General features: G+C 45.8%; 1 protein-coding gene across 1 annotated transcript; it reads left to right on the forward strand.

Moving 5' to 3' along the window:
• Window positions 1–1,350: 1,350 nt before the first annotated feature.
• LOC114853848 (phospholipid phosphatase-related protein type 4) lies at window positions 1,351–18,209 on the forward strand. Its single transcript, XM_029147674.3, has 7 exons — window positions 1,351–1,704; window positions 6,806–6,991; window positions 9,340–9,469; window positions 9,674–9,869; window positions 11,542–11,599; window positions 12,092–12,265; window positions 13,506–18,209. The coding sequence occupies exons 1-7, from the start codon at window positions 1,633–1,635 to the stop codon at window positions 15,201–15,203; spliced, it is 2,514 nt and encodes an 837-aa protein (XP_029003507.1). The 5' UTR covers window positions 1,351–1,632; the 3' UTR covers window positions 15,204–18,209.
• The last annotated feature ends 220 nt before the right edge of the window (window positions 18,210–18,429 follow it).

Below are 18,429 nucleotides of genomic sequence, written 5' to 3' on the forward strand. Positions count from 1 at the left end.
AAATGAGATTTAGCATTTTTAACATTAGCAGGTGTAAACTGTAGATACGTAATTATATCAGGACCAAGTAATTTTATAGTGCTATTATTAACTGCAGTGTTTTGATATGGTGGCTGATTTTAGTCTTCAATGCTTCTTATCAAATCACCCACATTTTAGTGACTTTAAGTATGTCCACATGTTTTTTTTTATTACTTCACTAATTAATGACGTGGCAGTAAAATTAATTAGAAGTCAAACATGTTCAGATTCTGCATTTGCTTTTATTACATGTATGTGACTAAACAAAACAGGGAATGTCTTCTGCCTGGGTCCTTCGACCCTCAAACACTGAAGGTTAGACGTCTGAGCTCAGACTGGACTTCGATAGCAGCATCGCAGCAATACATTGAGCTACTTGTCCTCAGCAGTAACAGGAGGCCTGTTCCCACGCTGGCCTACTGTGCATGTGGTGTCCACTTACTTGGCCAGCAGTGGAGGAGCAGTGGGAAGAAACCTTGGCGAGCAGCTAGTGTGTCAAAGCTGAGATGTTAAACATCACGCTGGAACATAGGCTCCGTGATGACAGCTTCGCTCATCATCCCAGCACACGCGCTGCCACGCTGACAGTTGGAATCAATAATGAGCATACGACCATTCATTCAGCATGTGTCTGTGGAGAAGTTTGTCCAAATCGCTGATGCCGGTTTATGGAGCTTTCGCCACAGATTGTAAGAATAAAAGACTGTACTGTAGTGTATGTCAAAAAACAGACCTGACAATATGTACGTCCTCAGCCCTAGGTTGTTTGCATGCAGGCCCCCATTTATGAACTTTGCCTTCAGTACACATCAGAACACATCACTGCCCACTGCTCTTTAAAAAGCATGTAGAAATTACCCATACATTTAGCAGAATGTTTTTTCTACTGTAAAAAGTCTAAATGCTGCAATTTACTTGGTAGCACCTCTGATCTCGGTGTGACAGTGTGAGTAGAACCTACAGGCTGTAATATTAATAAATACATAAATACTGTATATAACTGATTTACACTAGTACTAATATTTTGCCTTGCTCAACTTGACTCCCAAGGTTTCAATAAGGTGAACCCATACAGACATACCATTGCATGATGCAGCTCACAGTATAGAGTAGACAACAGATTTGTCCATTAATTAGAGATTAAGAATAATATTAATAAATAAGGATTTCCCATGCTTTGTCACTGACCACTGACCTCATCGTCCTCACTACATGCGAGCTGCACATGTAATAAACCAGGGTGTCAGCCGTCAGAAGCGTATGCCATCCGCCAACCTTCCTCCCCAGTGCGCCTGCGCGCCCGCGCCGCCTCCCTCCCTCCCTCCCTCCCTCCGTCGGTGTCGTTCCGTTCTGTACCTGACAGCTCGCTGCGAGACATGCACAGAACCGAGGTCCGGGCTCCGCGCTGGCTGCGATAAAAGACGAGGTTCGTGCGCGCGTGGGTTCCGGGAGCGCGGCGTGGACAGTGAGCGGCTGTTCGTCCTGCTGAGCCTCCTGCTTCGCGCAGACCGCGCCATGGAGCGCTCCTGATCCCGGCAGGGCGCCTGGAACAGCTCAGCCATCCTTCCCTCGTCACGTCTCGGATCTGTGTGGACGTTCGGAGGCCCGATCATGTCTGCGAGAGAGAAGGGGATCCCGACCAAAGACAGCGTCAGCCTGCTGCCCTGTTTTTATTTTGTAGAGGTGGGTTCACGCCGCGTCTCCGACACGGCCACGAAACAATACTACGGCACCAAACATCCATTACTATCGGTCGGACCGTGAAGATGAGCCTCATATCTTGTTAATAACGCTGCTTTAGTATGTAGGTCAGAATGAGGGAAGACAATAAAAGGACCGCAACTGGATTCTACACAATACTTGCACGTTTGGTGAATTCAAACGATTTTCACGCAGTGATTCAAAGTAAATGATATGAATAGATGGCCTTTATTACATAAATAGCGTAACCATGTGTACGGTTTTAAAGTAAAATGAGTTTACAAGACTATAAAGATGAGTGTAGATGCTTTTCAATATTAATATAATATAGGATATAAGAGTTTTATGTTTCAGCTGGACCAGAATATAGTCTATGCAGTAATGGCATTTGAAGTTTGTGTCTTTAATAGGAGCACACAAACGCGCATCACTCTCATGCGCCTGCACGCACACACACACACACACACACACACACACACACACACACACACACACACACACACACACACACACACACACACATTTTCATGTAGGTTTGAAAGCTACTTACTGGGTAATGCATTCTTTCATGTGTGAAAGCGCCAAACCCAGTTTAGCCCTTTCCCTAAGAGGAAGGTCTGTGGCCTGTGGAGGTCGCAGGGACAATGCGTAATGTCCTCACAACGATGACAACAACATAAGGCTTCACACAAAAAATCTATTATGAATCATTTAAATGCATCTAAAGCAGCATGTGAGGCAACAGACAAACCAACAAGCAAAACATAGTATTATATTAACGTTCATCATCTACCGTCATTTATATGACCTTTAAGGAGACAATACTCAATACTAAATATAAATACTGTATGCATTTTAATAATCTGCATCTTATTTTAGTGTTGTTAACTGGGGCCCCTCTGGCCGAAGCCCCGTCAAATGACTCCACACACACAGTCTAAGCAAGCAAGGCACCGGGACTTTTGGGGCATCTGGGTGGAAGCTTCATGGGAAGCTCGACTGCTAATTGACTGCTGATCTGAAACATTTAGGTGCAGATTGCATGCGGCTTGTGGTGACTGTCACTCATTCCCCTGCTGTGCTCTTTACACACGCTCTAATTCACCGCTGGCCTGTGGCTTGACACCGTCAAACTGGCGTGATGTAAAGTGGCTTCAGAAGGCCTTCACACCCATTCACCTTTTACCCAGAATCAGTTTGCAACCTGTAAAAGAAGTCAATACATGTTTTTTGAAAATGATGACTTTTATTAATTTTTAAACTGCAATGATTTCAGTAACTACAGTATAAAAGCTTGATTGATGGTTTGCTGCTGAGATTCTGTTTTGAGGCTGTTAATGACTTCTTGGTCACCTTCATGCTGTACATCTAGGAGTGTTTTGTTTCCCAATCAGTGAGGCAGCTGTGCTTCTGGACCACAGAAAGCTTCAGAAATGGTTTGGTATTTTTGCCCTGGGCATTTCTTTTTCATGGCTGTTATAGAGGTCGACAGACGGTTCTTCTGGCATTTTCTTGAGCAAAATTTCAGAATAAATCTCACAGATTTATTCGGGTGGCGACTTAATAAACTGTGCTCAACTACCGTAAATAAAAGCCACAGGTGGGATCCAGTGAAATCAAAGATAATCAGAATGCGCCTGACAATATGGCTACTTCTGCAAAAGTCATCATTGGGGCATTTGATGAGTTTTGACTCAAAGCAGGTTGAAATATTTAATGAAGCCACTGCGTTGGATTTTCCGTCGTTGCTGGACAATTTTCAGGTCAGATGATCGTCCAATCCACATGCATTCTTCTCTCATGGGTGACTAGGGATTTCCTCAACTTACATTCCCCTGCATCCTCAAAACAATGACGATCCCCAAACAACAAATGTCAGAGCTTTTCACATTTCCAAAGCGGCTGAAGGATTTTTCTCCTTCGCCCTCTGTTTCCACAAACAGCAGGAGACATTGAAACTAGGTCAGCGCTCAAAGTTAATTCTACTCAGTGAACTACGGCACTTGTGCATATAATTAGGCGCACTCGGGCCCGCTCCCTCGGCGTTCGTGTGTCTGTGGCTGGTTTCCAGAGAGCTGAGGTGGTGACCCGTTCCGCTGAATCCCATCCTGCTCTCCCGTCAGCCGTGACTACAGTGTCACACAGTAGATAAGGAGAGGAACGCCGGCGCGGGCCGCGTGTCCTTCCTCCCTGAAATGACTGCAATCAGGAGGCACGGCTCTTCACCTGTCACATGCAATTGTAATGCCGATAGCTTTTAGCGGAAGAAAGGAGCGGCTCTCACACCTAAGATTCAAATTTCATGTGTCACTGAGGAGAAACTACAGATATGATCTGTGTATTCCCTGTAACAGGCTGGCTGCTCTACTTTAGTTTAACTGTGAAGCGCGGCGAGGCTCACAGTGAAGCCTCGGGCAGCTTTTCCTGCGAAGAGGAACAAATGGAAGCACGATGAGGGCTGAACAACTGTTATCTAAAACAAAAGATTAAATCACATGCATAATGGCGGCTTTCATGGCGTGGACAGAATTATAGATATGTGGTTATGGGAGATGAAAACAGGCCGTCTGCTGACTTAGCAGCAGGCACGTGCTTGAATCCCACAGCATCACACTACAATGCCTCTTATTGCTGCAGTACTTTTTAAGTGGGAGGCGTCTTTATGAGTTGCACAGGGACTCAGTGTGTGAGGCCTCGCTCGTTGTAGCCTGAATCTTTGTAGCCTGACAGTGAGCTGATTTAGTTAGACTAAGTGGAAACATCCATGTTTGTTCCAGAAGACGTGTGCGGTAAAAATAAAACCACCTTAATATTAATGCTGTTGACTGGTCACAGTGCTTCAAACTGGACTTGAGGGTTAATTACGCGAATGGAAAAATAGCTGCGTGGCAAATCAAGCGGCTCTTGCAAATTGGACGCCAAGCTATGAGTGCGCTGCTGTGCCCAGACACGGACTTCTTCTATTGGAGAGCGCACAGGGCTTCAGGCATCAGTCGTTTTTCAAACGACGACAGACAAGATGTGCCTCAAGAGCTGCCGATGAAGCGGAAGTTATAACCAATCAGGCGAGATTTGGGATTAAACGCATGCTTTTTGCAATTAAATTTATTATTAACATTAATAAAAGTATCAGTTTCAGTATATTTTAGTAAAAGAACAAACAATATATTATATATAACTTCTGAATGTTTAATTTATATGAACTGATTTTTTCCGCTGTATTTATTTTTTTATTTTTTCATTTAGCAACCTGTAGCTCCTCTGGGTGACATCATCAAGTAAAAAAGCCGGGCAGCGTCTCATACATCTTTGCCCAGTGGGGAGAATGTAAAGAGTTTCTCAGCTGATATTTTGATATAAAGGAACACCATCGTCATGCGTCATACTCTGGAATGAGGTGATCCTGTCAGTCTCCAAGTGAATTCATGAGACACGCGTGACAACGTGGCTGGTCACGCTGACGCTATGATTGCTCGGAGCACTGGAGTTACTGTCTAAGAAGATCACACACAACGATACCACCAGCAATTTAGATGTGACATCATCATCATCATCATCATCTCATTGCTGAACTTAAATGTACAGTAGCTAATAATAAGCACAATGGTGGTCTGTTTTTTTTTTTTGTCAGATGTTGATGAGCAGCATCTATTAAAGGCAGATAGAGAAATGAAAGCAGATTTAAGAAAATGACTCATAGTCCTGCAGGAAATACAGCTACTGTACCACTGACCAGAACCACAATGACAGCGGGCTGTGTGTTTGTTAGAGCTGACAATACCACCTGAGTCTATGAGGACTGGCTCCTAGAGGTTGTGCAGGCAGACCAGTCTTTTCCCTGTAGACTCTGCAGCCAGTTCCACTTAATGTTATTATAGTGTTATAAAGAAAAATGTGACTGAGATAAAGTTATGTACAGTTGGAGATGAGCATCTAATGCAATGTCCCAGAATAAGGTTGATTGAGCATTCGTGTGATTCTGAAACACCCATCGAATGTGGGGCCAACAATGACTGAATGAAAGCCGATGACACCATGGCTAATAATGCTTTTCCTAAATCAATCATGACTCATTTGACAACTGGCACGTTATAGGGAAGAAAGATGGAAGTGTGTTAGAGAGACTGACCAAAGGAAGGAAGTCTGGAAACAGAAGCCCTCTGTTTGGTTGTGTGTGTGTATCAGTGGCTGCGCTCCCAGCGGGGGCGCGTTGACTCCATGAGATCCCTCCATTGCAGGGCTCCTAGCGGGGCCCTCCTCCACCGCTTCCCGTTCGCTGAGCCGCCGCTCTAGCAGGGAATCGGGGTATTAAGCTGCGCGACGAAGCCCGGGAACCTGCGGGCCAGATTCCACTCCCACTGACGCAACGCTCCGCAGTCCTCTGTGGACGCCGTGCTGCCTTCAATTACGCTTTGTGCCTGCACAGGCACCGCTCTCCGGTGGCGCTCCTCAGCGGGGACGCCTCAGAGCCCGGGGGTCTCCTGAAAACATCTGGGAAAGTTTAAAGTTGTCGACATCGGAGTTCCTCTCGACGAGAAGCGGCTCAGAGCCATTTTAAGTTTCTCTATTTTCCACAAGAGAGTCGCAGCGTTATTACTGAAGCAGCCTTTTATTGACTTGTACTGTACAGTAGTTCCCGTTTGCTCGACGCAGTTGTGCCATTTCACTCCACTTCTTTTCTCGTTGGTTGGTTTTCGTATGGGAGTTATGAAAGCTTTGGTTGTAAAACACAGAAACGTAGCGAGCTGATTTATAGAGACTGGGGTGAACTGCTGCGTTCACTTTATTAGAAATATAAACTATGTGTTTGTCGTTTTCCTTATTGAGATGAGGCCCAGATCTGAGCTGAGATCAGTGAGAGCAGTTGATGTCCTAAGCAATTACTTCCACAGCCCAACCCCCACTTTTCATGCCTCCGTCCTCGTTATCAAATCAAATTATCCCGGCCACTCAACGATAAGGTTATGGGGACATTTGCGGGGTCCATCGGGTTCATCTGTTTCTGCAGTCGTTGCCAAGCTCTTAAATCTCCTATCTCCACTGTTTGTGACCCTTGTCTCTTTTACCTTGCGCCCGTCGGTAGCTGCCCATCTTGGTGTCGTCTGTGGTCAGCCTGTACTTCCTGGAGTGGACGGATGTATTTAAGCCAGTCAAATCTGGCTTCACCTGCCATGACCGCAGCCTGAGTCTGCCCTACATCGACCCCAACCATGAAGTCATTCCGCTCCTGATGCTCCTCAGCCTCGCCTTCGCTGGACCTGCCATCACGGTATGTGAATCTAAATATTCAGCTACAGTACAAAGTGTTTGTTGCATCTGGGTTTAATAACGGCTGACTTTTTAGCAGCACTGACGATTTTGAGTCATATTCTGTTCTCGTTCTCGAGATCTCTTTATGATCCTTACAGCTGTGCACAAGCGGCTGGAGTGCAGTGATTCTCAGTCATTTAACCTCAAACACTGCACACAATGTGAAAAGCCTCTGGCCGTTGATTCTTCTAACAATCCCCATTAAACTCCCCAACACACGCCTGCACTCTGTGGACGCTGGCGCTTGAGCTGTGGGTCAGAAGGACGGGTCCCCCCAGGCCACGAGATTTCTTTCATGGCATGCGGGCAGTCATGCATGTCCTCATGCACACGTGTGTTTATCTATAGCTGCAGGCATACTCACCCACGTATTATCCACTCACCAGCCCTTTACTCTAATATAAACCACATCCAAAGCCTTAATCCGAATCTAAATCCAACAGCACTTTGAAGGTGTGAACGTCATCCTATTGTTCTGATGTTAGTAGATGCTGTAATACCCAAGCCGAGTGGAACCAAACTGGGACACGTGATCTCTGTGGAAATATGTCTAGAATGGAGATGAAAAGTAAAATATTCCTACAGCTCCTCTAGATGAGATTAGACCCATCAGGTCTCAACATGTCAGGACCCAAGCTGCCATGAACTCCATCCAGACACTTATGGCTGATTCTGTAGTAAGTGGGGCAGACTTCGGCAGACGACGTACAGTAGAAAGAACTGAACCCCCCCGTAATTAGATGTGCAGCCTGATGAGAGGAGGCTCGGCATATCTCACACAGCCCCCCTCACTCATCACACACGTTTGCCATTTTCGCCGTCGGACGTTAATGGCTTCTGACGGCTCTTATCAGGTGATAACACAGTTTTCCTCAGAGATCCGTCTCTCTGAAACTCGTGGGGCCGAGGACGAGCGGAGTGTTTGGACTGTCACTCCGCGTTAGCGCCGCCTATAGCTGGCACAGGAAAACGAGCTTGAGTTTAGTTCAGATTATTCTAAGTGAAGTCGTGCTCCCCCGGTGAAGTCACGTTGGCCCCATCCAACACCCACCTTGTACTGCTGCCATGAGTGAAACAATGGATGCTGTCTACCTTAAATGACCTATGCTCGTCATGACCAAGCATTCATAGATGCCTCCGCTGACTGTTCCTTTTCCAGGTACATTACCTGCCACCAACGCTGTCTGCTATGACACTCTGCTCTCTCCGGGGTTTGCTCCCGCTGCTAGGAGTGATTAGCATGCTATCCTCAGCGCTCGCTGCCTCGCAGGCACCAGTGGGAGGACTGCCACCAGCAGGAACATCAAACCAATAGCTCACCATGTCTAATCATGCTGCCACCTTTCATATGTGGAGCCACCACAGAAGGCTTCTGTTAGTTCTGCTTGGTATTTTCACTGCTATACTGTTTATAGCACTTGGCTTATAGCGCTCTATACATTTGTTTCTTTGTTTGCTTGCCAACGCAGTCGTCACAGTCAAGTGGCAAGTGTAATACAGAACATTACCCTTCACAGGTCAGCGTTGGCTCGCTGCGCCACCATGTAATGCAATGCAAAGGGGGCGTGAAAGCTTCAAATTGAAGCCTTAGTCAAGACAGGCTGGTCCTTCGGGCTCCACAAAGGCTTTTCTCCTACGGGCCTTTGGGCTGGTTGCATTACGAAACCACATCTGTACCATCGGCCCGTTAGAAACAGGGTGACAGAAAGAGCAATCACACATCATCAGGCTGGTAAACAAGCTGCTAACGAACTTTAATTAAAGTGAATTAATAAATAAGACAGATGGCCATTAATTGACAGCAGCATGGCTGCCAGGCAGACTGACGGCCGACTCACAGTAGGCTACTGTACGTCTTACTTTCTAATAACGCAGTTATGAGTATGTCGAGTTTTACAGCTGATTAGTAGCGTCCACTAGCATGAGTTGACGTTAATATGCTGTACCTGGACAATACAGTAGCTTGTCTTTAGTGTCTTTATTGTATACAGGTTCAACCCTTAGGCAGAAAGACTCCAACTAAACTCGAGAAGGAGGAAAAACAGAAACAGCTGAGAGACATGTTCTCAGTATTCTTTATCATTATAGGAACACCCTTCAAGGCCCCTCTCTGATTATTCCTAATCCCTCTCACTTGCTTATCAGTTGTCAGTGATCTGAAGTGCAACGCAACATAATGGCAGCAGGGTGTGGTCGTTGTTATTAGCTTACACCACGTCTCAATGTCCTGACAAACAGGCAGATCAAAGACAGCTCAGCCCCTCAGGATATTCTGATCATCAGATTCCTCTTACTGCGCTGTGACAGATAATGATCGGAGAGGCCATCTTGTTCTGCTGTCTGTCCCGGAAGAAGAGCGGCGCCGGGGCCGAGGCCAACATCAACGCCGCCGGCTGCAACTTCAACTCTTTCATTCGCAGAGCGGTCCGCTTCGTTGGTACGGTGACGCTTTGGTTTTCTGCATTTACCAACAATGGTTAAAGTGAAGCTCGGTTAGTTGCATGGAGACCCATTCTATACTATAACAGCAACAGCCTTAATTTGGAAAGGTTCAGCTCAGCCAAAGTCATCAAAGCCAATATTTATTTAATATAAGGAATGAATCAAGCTGCCTTTTCATCGCATGGGTTTCTGTCCTCAGGTGTTCATGCATTCGGTCTTTGTGCCACGGCCCTGATCACCGACATCCTCCAACTGATGACGGGCTACCCAACACCTTACTTCCTCACCGTCTGCAAACCAAACTACACCACGCTGATCGTCAGCTGTGAGCAGAACCCCTACGTTATGGAGGACATCTGCTCAGGGGCCGACCCTGCAGCCATCAACCAGGGCAGGTACAGAATGGAGGAGAAGATCAATACGGTTTATGCAGGTAGAAGCAGATTCATCTGTAAATAAAAGTCTGTTTGAAGCTAAGGAAACTAACCCAGATACAGTAGAGTAAGCGCATAAAATTGCACACTCACAAACTGAGAGTTTAATTCCGTTGCATGAATCTCTGTGACTCTGCATGATTTGCTGTATTTACTTAGAAGATCCCAGGGGCTGCTTCTTCCTCCTCAAGCTTCCTTTTACATAAGTTGGCTTAATCTCCAAAGGGTGTAAAACTAAAAGGAGGAAAACAGTCCACAAGTAGCAGCAGAGCCCTTAGTAGGAAACAGTGAAGTGCTTCAACTGAATTCTACAGTACTTCATGCTCTTCTAACACCTTTACCTTGATGGAACATATGTAGACGTGTACATTATATGTTTGATATAAGGGTGACGCAACCATCAGTAAATGGGGATTGACTGATGCACTAAATAAAATGTCTTCGTAATGGAAAGCAGAGTGGTTACAGCAGGAAGAAAGTCTATCATGTTGTGGAAATAGACATTCTCAGTCAGATCCTGTACATTTCCAATTATAAAACCATTGCCAGCTTTCACCTTGCTTGTTCTCAATGGTGTGAGTTAAATGAAATTCAAGGCTCTCCAAACAAGAGATCTGCATTTTGACATTCTTGGTAATGAGACAACCTGAGCGACCAGAGCGACGGTTCCTCTGACAGACGCCTCTCACAGTCACCGTTCACCGCTGGAGCTCTTTCCATTCTAAACCTGACAGTCTCCAATTAACCCAGGAACATTAATGGAGATCGGATTGGCTTCAATAGAGCACGTCTCTCGTGTGAGTGTGCAGGTCTAAATATAACGTACTGCTGTTGGCAAACAGCGTCTTCTGCTCGCTCTGTTCCTGATTTAGCTCCTTTCCAGAACAGCATGAAAAGTGGTTCTGGAGGTTTATTAACCTGTGAAGTACCTGTCGTTCTCTGGCAACATAGATTTCATCCAACTATTTAGGTTTCATAAATTACTATTTCCTGTCATCATCATAAAGTCACTAAATACTCCAAATGCTGAACAAATGAACAGAACCTGAAACCTGGAGGATCATATGTGCTCTCTCCCAGAAACAATCAATCTGGAAATGGGAATGATGGGATTATCCAGCTTTTAATTTAAGATACTCAGAACCAAACACTCACCTCTACTGGACAGTCTGAGTGACAAATCTAAAGTTTTCATTTAATTACTGAATGTATACAGTAATAAATATATATGTATCTGATGATTGAATGAGCTAGCCAAATAAAATAGATATCTTCCAGCTGATGCAGATCCATGTTGGTTATTTTACTGCAAAACCTGGGTCCGTTTAGAAGCAGTAATACAAGCTTTCACATGCGGATGAAATTTTTATGACTGCACAGATGCTGCTTTAAGGAACCCGCAGCTGTAGTGCACACACACACACACACACACACACACACACACACACACACACGGACAAGGTGCATAGATGCACCACAACGTGCGCCCGCACACAGATGCACAGTCAGGAGTAAAGCTGAGAGCTGGTTGGAGGAGCGAACACCAGGAGTTGTCAGAAGTAGGTCATTGGGCTGCAGCTCACTCAGAAACAGGGTCACATGTTCACTCTCCGTACCGTTTCGTCTCTTACAGAAAATCCTTCCCGTCGCAGCACGCCACCCTCGCATCCTTCGGCGCTGTCTATGTTTCGGTGAGTAACGGTCCGAGCCGTGTCCCCTCTCATCGCTTTGTTTTAGGTGCCGCTGTGGATGATCTAAAACCACGGACGCTGCAAAGAACTCGGATGATTCACTGGTACTATAGTGATTATATATCGTTCAGACCACCTTGATCATGACTCCCATTTAAACAGAGAATGGCATATTTCATCTTAGTTTCTACTGAACGTGTGACTAAAAAACATGAACCGTTTAAGTTCTGGTTGAATAAGTGACCAGAGGAAGCCTACTCTGCCTAATCTGTCTATAAGGACTCCAGTGCTTTCATCTTTCCCAAGTAAAACGTTACTGACGCTGAAGATGGTGACTCACCCGTTGCAGAACGTTGCCAACAACCGGAGTGAGCGTCCTTTTCAGAGGAGATTATTACTCCCTGAGCTGTAGCCTCCTAAAGGCCAGATATCGCCGCACGGCACAGAAACAACAACAGGAAGGACGTCATTGAATGTGTCGTGTGTCTGCAGATGTATTTCAACAGCACGCTGACGGACTCATCCAAGCTGCTCAAGCCCCTGCTGGTCTTCTCCTTCATCATCTGCGCCATAATCTGTGGTCTGACCAGGATTATTCAGTACAAGAACCACGCCGTCGACGTCTACCTGGGTTTCCTGCTTGGAGGAGCTATCGCCGTCTACCTGGTAGGGGCCAGTCCCATCCACAGCTTTCTCTCCTTCTGTGATAATTGGGTCTGGGTCTTCTTTTAATGCCAGTAAAACCTGGTTATTTGGTCATTACAACGGTTAATGGGAGTTTTTAAAATTTTAAATTTGGTCTGACTTACAGTATACAAAGCAGAGGGATGACCTAAAAGCGCCTCTAACAAACCCCATTTACAGCACGCTGCCATTCTGTGTGTGCCAGATTAATTCCTTCAGACAGGCTGCGGCCAGCGCCTGTGAAGCCTTAACATTAAATGACACGTGGCCCAAAGTCGATGCTACTCTGGTCAGATTGAACTTGTGTCACGTGTTTCATTTCAACTTCACCTGTGTTGCTGTTCAGTCTTCTTCTTGTACTTAATCCATTTTGGCGTGAATATCCTGCATAGAAGAAGAGGCAACTTATAAATGTCTTTCCACTGAAAAATGTACAACAATGAACAGGAACTTGTCAGAGCATTGTTTCAAGTATCAGTTACTTGAATTTTCTGGAGCTCTTCGGAGGCGCTTCATTTACGTTACCAGTGACACTTAAAATCTAATCCTAAAGCTACGGCGGTGATTCTTTGTGTCCCACTACTAATTCAACCTGCTCCACTACCAACCACTCTTTCTGTTACTCAGTTTCCCTCATCTCTAGCCTTTTCTGGACGAAACGGAGGAGCCATAATAGCCTATTCTACCAAAAAACTTTGTTTATCTGCTTTTATGTTTCAAACTGTTTAGCTCATAGCAGCCGTGTATCTCAATTAAGCTGGGATGAACCATGTTGAGCTCATTGTATTATCACTGTATTTCTTTAGCCAGAGGATGTAAAGAGGGTGTTGCTGGGGCTTTGGGAGAGGAAAGCTGTCCCATTCTTGCCTGATATACTGCAGGAATCAGCTCAACAACTCAGAGTTATCTCTTTGTATTTTGTGTTTGAGGATTTTTCCGGGGCAGCTTGAGTTTCTTTCTATTATGACATATCAAAGCTTTTCCTAAAAACGATGTCTGGAAAGAATTATATGCTGACAGAAACCTAGACATACAATGATGGTGCCTTTCCAAATGTGCAAGCTTTGTCCCTGACAGAGCGATTTCTCCAAAGGTTTTTCATGACAGGAATTGACAGGAAAATGTATAAAATTATTCCAACTCACAATCAGTAACCATGAGATGTTAAATAACCTGCTGTTTATATGCCATAATCTAATGACTCTGTTTCGCCTTTTGCCAGGGGTTGTATGCTGTTGGAAATTTCCAGCCAAATGAGGAGGCTGGCACCCCCCCTCCCACAATGGTTCATCGACCCCACTGCTCTTTGCCTCATATTAGCCAGGAGGCTGTTTTCCACCACTTGCAAATGAAAGCCAACATGGCCCGGGAGCCAGGCATGCCCACCTCCCACTCCGAGGGCCTCCTCCACCGAGGGCTTCAGCAGCCGAGGCCCGAAGACAGCATGAAGTGCTCCGGGGCAGATGCGGAAGTGATGTCCGCCAGCAGCTCCCACAGCAAAGATGCTATAATGACCTTCAGCCACACGCTCCCACGAGTCCACACCCCCCAGGCCATGGCGGCGTATGAGGAAGCGGCCAGACGCCATGCCGCAACCCTCCACCACGCCTCCATGGATTCTAGTCGATCCAAGCAGCTCCTGTCTCAGTGGAAAAGCAAAAACAATAACCACAAATGTTCCTTGCAAGTCCCAGATTCTTTCTCATCCTCGATAGACTCCTCATCTGGCCATTCCTCCCAGCATCCCCACCACCACGGCAGCATGGAGCTCAGATCCAGCTCCGAGCCATCAGCCATGAGCCTGAGCGGAGGCTTCGATGCTCCTGCGTACATGTCTAAACTGGCAACAGGTGCCAGCACCACCCTGCCCAGTAACTGCAGCGGCATCACCGGAGGAACCCGGATATCCATGCAGTCCAGGCCTGGGTCCTCACAGCTGGTCCACATACCCGAGGAGGCTCACGAGAGCTACAACACAACCTCCTCAAGCACCATTGGAGCAGGGAGCGACGGGATGTTGACAGTAAACAGCACAGTTCAGGCTAACTGGCAACGAGCAGCAGAGAAGACAACCGGCTGCAGGACTAACGATAACGGACAGAACACCCAGCCACGAATCATGCAAGTCATTGCCATGTCCAAGCAGCAGGGCCTGCTGCAGACCCACTCCAAGAGCTTAGATGAGAGCAGCATAGGCTGCGGCACCACTGGCAGTTGCCAGGGCCCTGCTCGCTACCGGGCATTAACTGATCAAGAACCCAGCTGCACGACGGGGCCCAGTTCACTAGGCAGCACCACAGGTAGCATTTCGGGCAGTACCGGAGCGATCGTCAGAATAGAGGCTCATCCGGAAAACAACAGGCCCGTGATCCAAGCTCCGTCCACAGATGGAAGCGGGTCGTGGAGGTGGCGCTCTCTAGATCATGGCACCGGAGCAGGTGGAGGCCCAGGCACAATCGGACCAGGAGGAGGAGGAGGAGGAGGTGGGAGCTTAAGGCAGTCGTTTGAGCTTAACGATCTGAACCGAGATTCTGAGAGTTCAGACTCGATACGAGAAGGGTCGCTGGACAGGAAGCACGCCAACCACGTCGTTACCACCACTGCCACCATCAGCATCCCACCCATAGTCACTGTCCACACCCAGAACACTAGCCAGTCCGAGCAGAGGCTTCAGCCTCAGGGCCATTCCACCATAAGGGTCACTCCTGGGGACGCTGGCGGTTCTGGATCTGGATCTGGAGGCGGAGGCAGAGGTGGAGAGAGCGCCTCAGAAGCCCCATCAGTGACTTCTAGTCGTGAGTCCACCCTTCGGAGAAAAGGCAATAATATCATCCTGATCCCAGAGAGAGCCAACAGCCCTGATAACGCCCGGAATATATTCTACAAGGGAACGTCCATCACTCCTGTTTTCAAGGACTGAAGTATGAGACGACTGCAGACTGAGTAGATGTAGCGTGCAATGCAACCAAGCTGGATCTATATCCGTGCCAACTGTTAGTACTGAATACCGCTGTACATATCATGACGCCAAACATGACAAGAAAAGATTTTCTTCAGCATGAGATTTTTGTACGTGTTTACACTAAAGCACAACCTTTTCAGTGTTGTAGAAATAATCACTGTGTACTTCTGTGGTCACCCCCAAGGAAACCTATTGTTACTATTGCTGATCCTGTGACGGAATCTTTTCTAAAGATGTTTTGGATATAAATCATGACACACACAAAAAAAAACTAAGTAGCACAGTGACGTTTAAACTGTAGCAAACTAATGCAAAATAAATGTATAGCTGTGAATCCAGTGTTTACTTCCCTGCACTGTTTGTTAAAAGGGTGCTACACCAGAAAAGAATATTTCCTATACAGAAAAATGTAAAATTTGAATAGATAAAGATGGAATTATTTTACAAAGAGTGATACAATGATGATATTAGTATGTGACAGAGCTATGTTTTCTATTTGGTCTCTTTCTGTACAGATGCCACATACTCAACAGAATACTGTTTTGAACCATAAGTGTGCTTAGCATTCCTTCTGTAGCTACGAAGTCAAATATGCTGTGACTTGCACTGAAACATGTGTTTACTGTACATTGTATACTTTAAACCCTGACCTTATCTTTCTACCTTGTACCGACATGTCATTCATCTTCATACCATGCGATGGAGAAGCTGAACTTTGGCAGGTACAGTAGCTGTGGACGTCTGCTGCTGCCAAACCTAATATTAGAGCAGTGAAGTAGTGTGGGGTTTTTACCGGATCAGGTGGAAGATCCATCTCTTTATCTCTTTATCTGATTTAAAAAGATAAAAAAAGCAAAACATACAAGTACTTGGAGACACGTCCTGGAGCATATCAAGCAGCCCAACTTATGGGTATTGTAGTAAATATTACGGATCGTGTGTTTTACGTACTGTAGCTTATCTCAAAGATGCAGCTGCTTGTTGTATTTGTGCCAAAGACTTCTTGGTCCAAGATGCAGACTTGACTTCTTTCCTGTTAGGTTTGACAACTGAGGTGTGTCCATTCCATTGACACGTCCACACCCTTCTGTTTACTGTCTACCTATGCCTGCCACTAACCTTTGACTGGAGAAGCTACTGTACACGGATGAGTAGCAAAGTTCAGCTGATATGACTCAACTTTCTGAAAACCTCACATGGGAGACGCACATGCTGAAAGCATCACTATACCGGCCCCTTCTCCAGTCAGCCATAATATTCCAGTCGCTGACAGGCTGCTGATTGACATTATTCATCCCAACACAGTGGCGCTCGTCAGCGAGTGGGACCTTCTAGGCAGCAGTTAAAGTTGATGTGTTGGATGCAGGAAGAATAGTGCATATGTGAGCAGCTTTGTCAAGGGCGTGTGTCAGAGCACGCATCACAGCCCACTGCATGGGAGGTTGCCTCGCCCTGGATAGGCCAGATGCCAGCGCTGACCCCTGTCCACCACTAAAAGCCCCTACGGCGGGCGCGCGGTAATGATAGACGGTGGTCTGGTCTGACCAATCCTTGTAAACGGCTGTGGGACTGAGGGAGGGCGGCATCTGAGCGATATGGATGTTAGATTGACAGGAGCCATATTGATTGTTGCAGATCAGAGGCTCTAAGGGCAATGTGCGCTTACAGGAAATTAATACACAACAGTGCAAATATTATTCAGAATGGTTTGGGAAACATAGTGTGTTGAAGATGTCAGCTTTTCTTCCTAATTCGTCTAGAGGTTCAGGTATCAGAAGACGTCAGGACGTTGATGCTGGTGGCTTTGGGGTATTTAATACTGGGCCTGATGCGTGGAAGGTTTGGGGTTAACGTGGTGTTAGTCGTAACTGCATCGCAGAGATAATAGGTTTTACTAAATATTGCCGGAGCTTAGTGTGAATCAGTAAACTGGGGCTCAAGCAGAAAAACAGGACCAACGTTCTTCCTCCACTCCTTTCTTCATCTTCAAAGCATTTGAGCTGAGTTTAGCATTTGACCGCTCTGTACCACACTGTGTTCTCCTCAGTAGCCGATTTGCTGAAACCTAATTGTACACAGACATTTTTCAGCAAGATTACAAATATGGACTATTGTTGTAAAGTTGTATTACCTCAGTAATATTCCAATGATACAGTGTTTTTTTTAAAATGAAAACCTTTTTAATTCCACCGTGTGCACTGGAAGACGGCACCTTCCTTCGGTTCTGTGCTGTCGTTTTTTTTGTGCCATAAAGTAACCAGCAGATTTAAACTTCAGCGAATATATGAATATCTGTGTCTCTTTTGTCTCTACATGAACACGCACAGCGTGTGTCAAATGTGGACTCTAGTTGTGTACAGTCATTTACGCTCAGTGTTAAACAAGCACCGTCTGGATATAAAGTCTGTTTGACAGAAACACTAGAGAATTGGCATCGAATATATTTTACTAGAGTGAGAACTGTGCCAAAGCTAGACTTTTTCATATGAAATAAAAATGTGATCATGAGATGTATGTATGGTTTCCAGTATTTGTATACCGAGCCTGCATTATACTATGAAGATGACTTATTCTGTGCTCCCATAACATTTGCATGGTCACTTTCCTCACAATACTTTTATCATAACTGTGCTTTTTTGTTTTTGCATCGACATAAATGTTAGTAGATCTGTTCTTTTTCTCTGTTGCAAAGTGAGAGTTAATGACAATCTGTTTTATCCAAGTACTAGTGCCAGTGATGAGTCGCCACTGCACATGTGCGAACACGTGCCAGATGGATGCAGGTGGATCCTCAATATGAATTTGGGGGGGCGGGGCATGTAAACTGTGACAATTTGGTGTGAGTCTGTAAGTTTCATGTGACAAGATGTGGGTGTGTGTTAACTATGATATCATTTAATTCAACAGTTGACACTTTGCTTTTGCAGTGCAACCCAACTAAATAAATTCATTATTGAACTAACAGCCTGACTCCAGTCTGTGGCCTGTAACCTGATCCCCCAGTCTCCTGTTCCATCCTCAGCCATAAGCTAAGGGTGATGGAGGGGGGTGACTGAGGAGGAGGGGAGCTTCCATCTTTAGGAAAAGTCGCCGAGGATCTAATGGAGCTTCACAGGGAATCGGGACATGAGTTCATAAATATGAATTGAGACTATTTCAGGAGAACAGCTATTTATTATTGAAT

Source organism: Betta splendens, chromosome 4 (genome assembly GCF_900634795.4).
Source record: "Betta splendens chromosome 4, fBetSpl5.4, whole genome shotgun sequence".
Lineage (NCBI taxonomy): Eukaryota > Metazoa > Chordata > Actinopteri > Anabantiformes > Osphronemidae > Betta > Betta splendens.

Bases quoted from the DNA above. Each gene is read 5' to 3' on its own strand.
- LOC114853848 (XM_029147674.3), top strand. From the start codon at position 1,633: ATGTCTGCGAGAGAGAAGGGGATCCCGACCAAAGACAGCGTCAGCCTG. The intron at 1,705-6,805 runs GTGGGTTCACGC...GCCCGTCGGTAG, and splicing joins CCTGTTTTTATTTTGTAGAG to CTGCCCATCTTGGTGTCGTC. The intron at 6,992-9,339 runs GTATGTGAATCT...GCGCTGTGACAG, and splicing joins TCGCTGGACCTGCCATCACG to ATAATGATCGGAGAGGCCAT.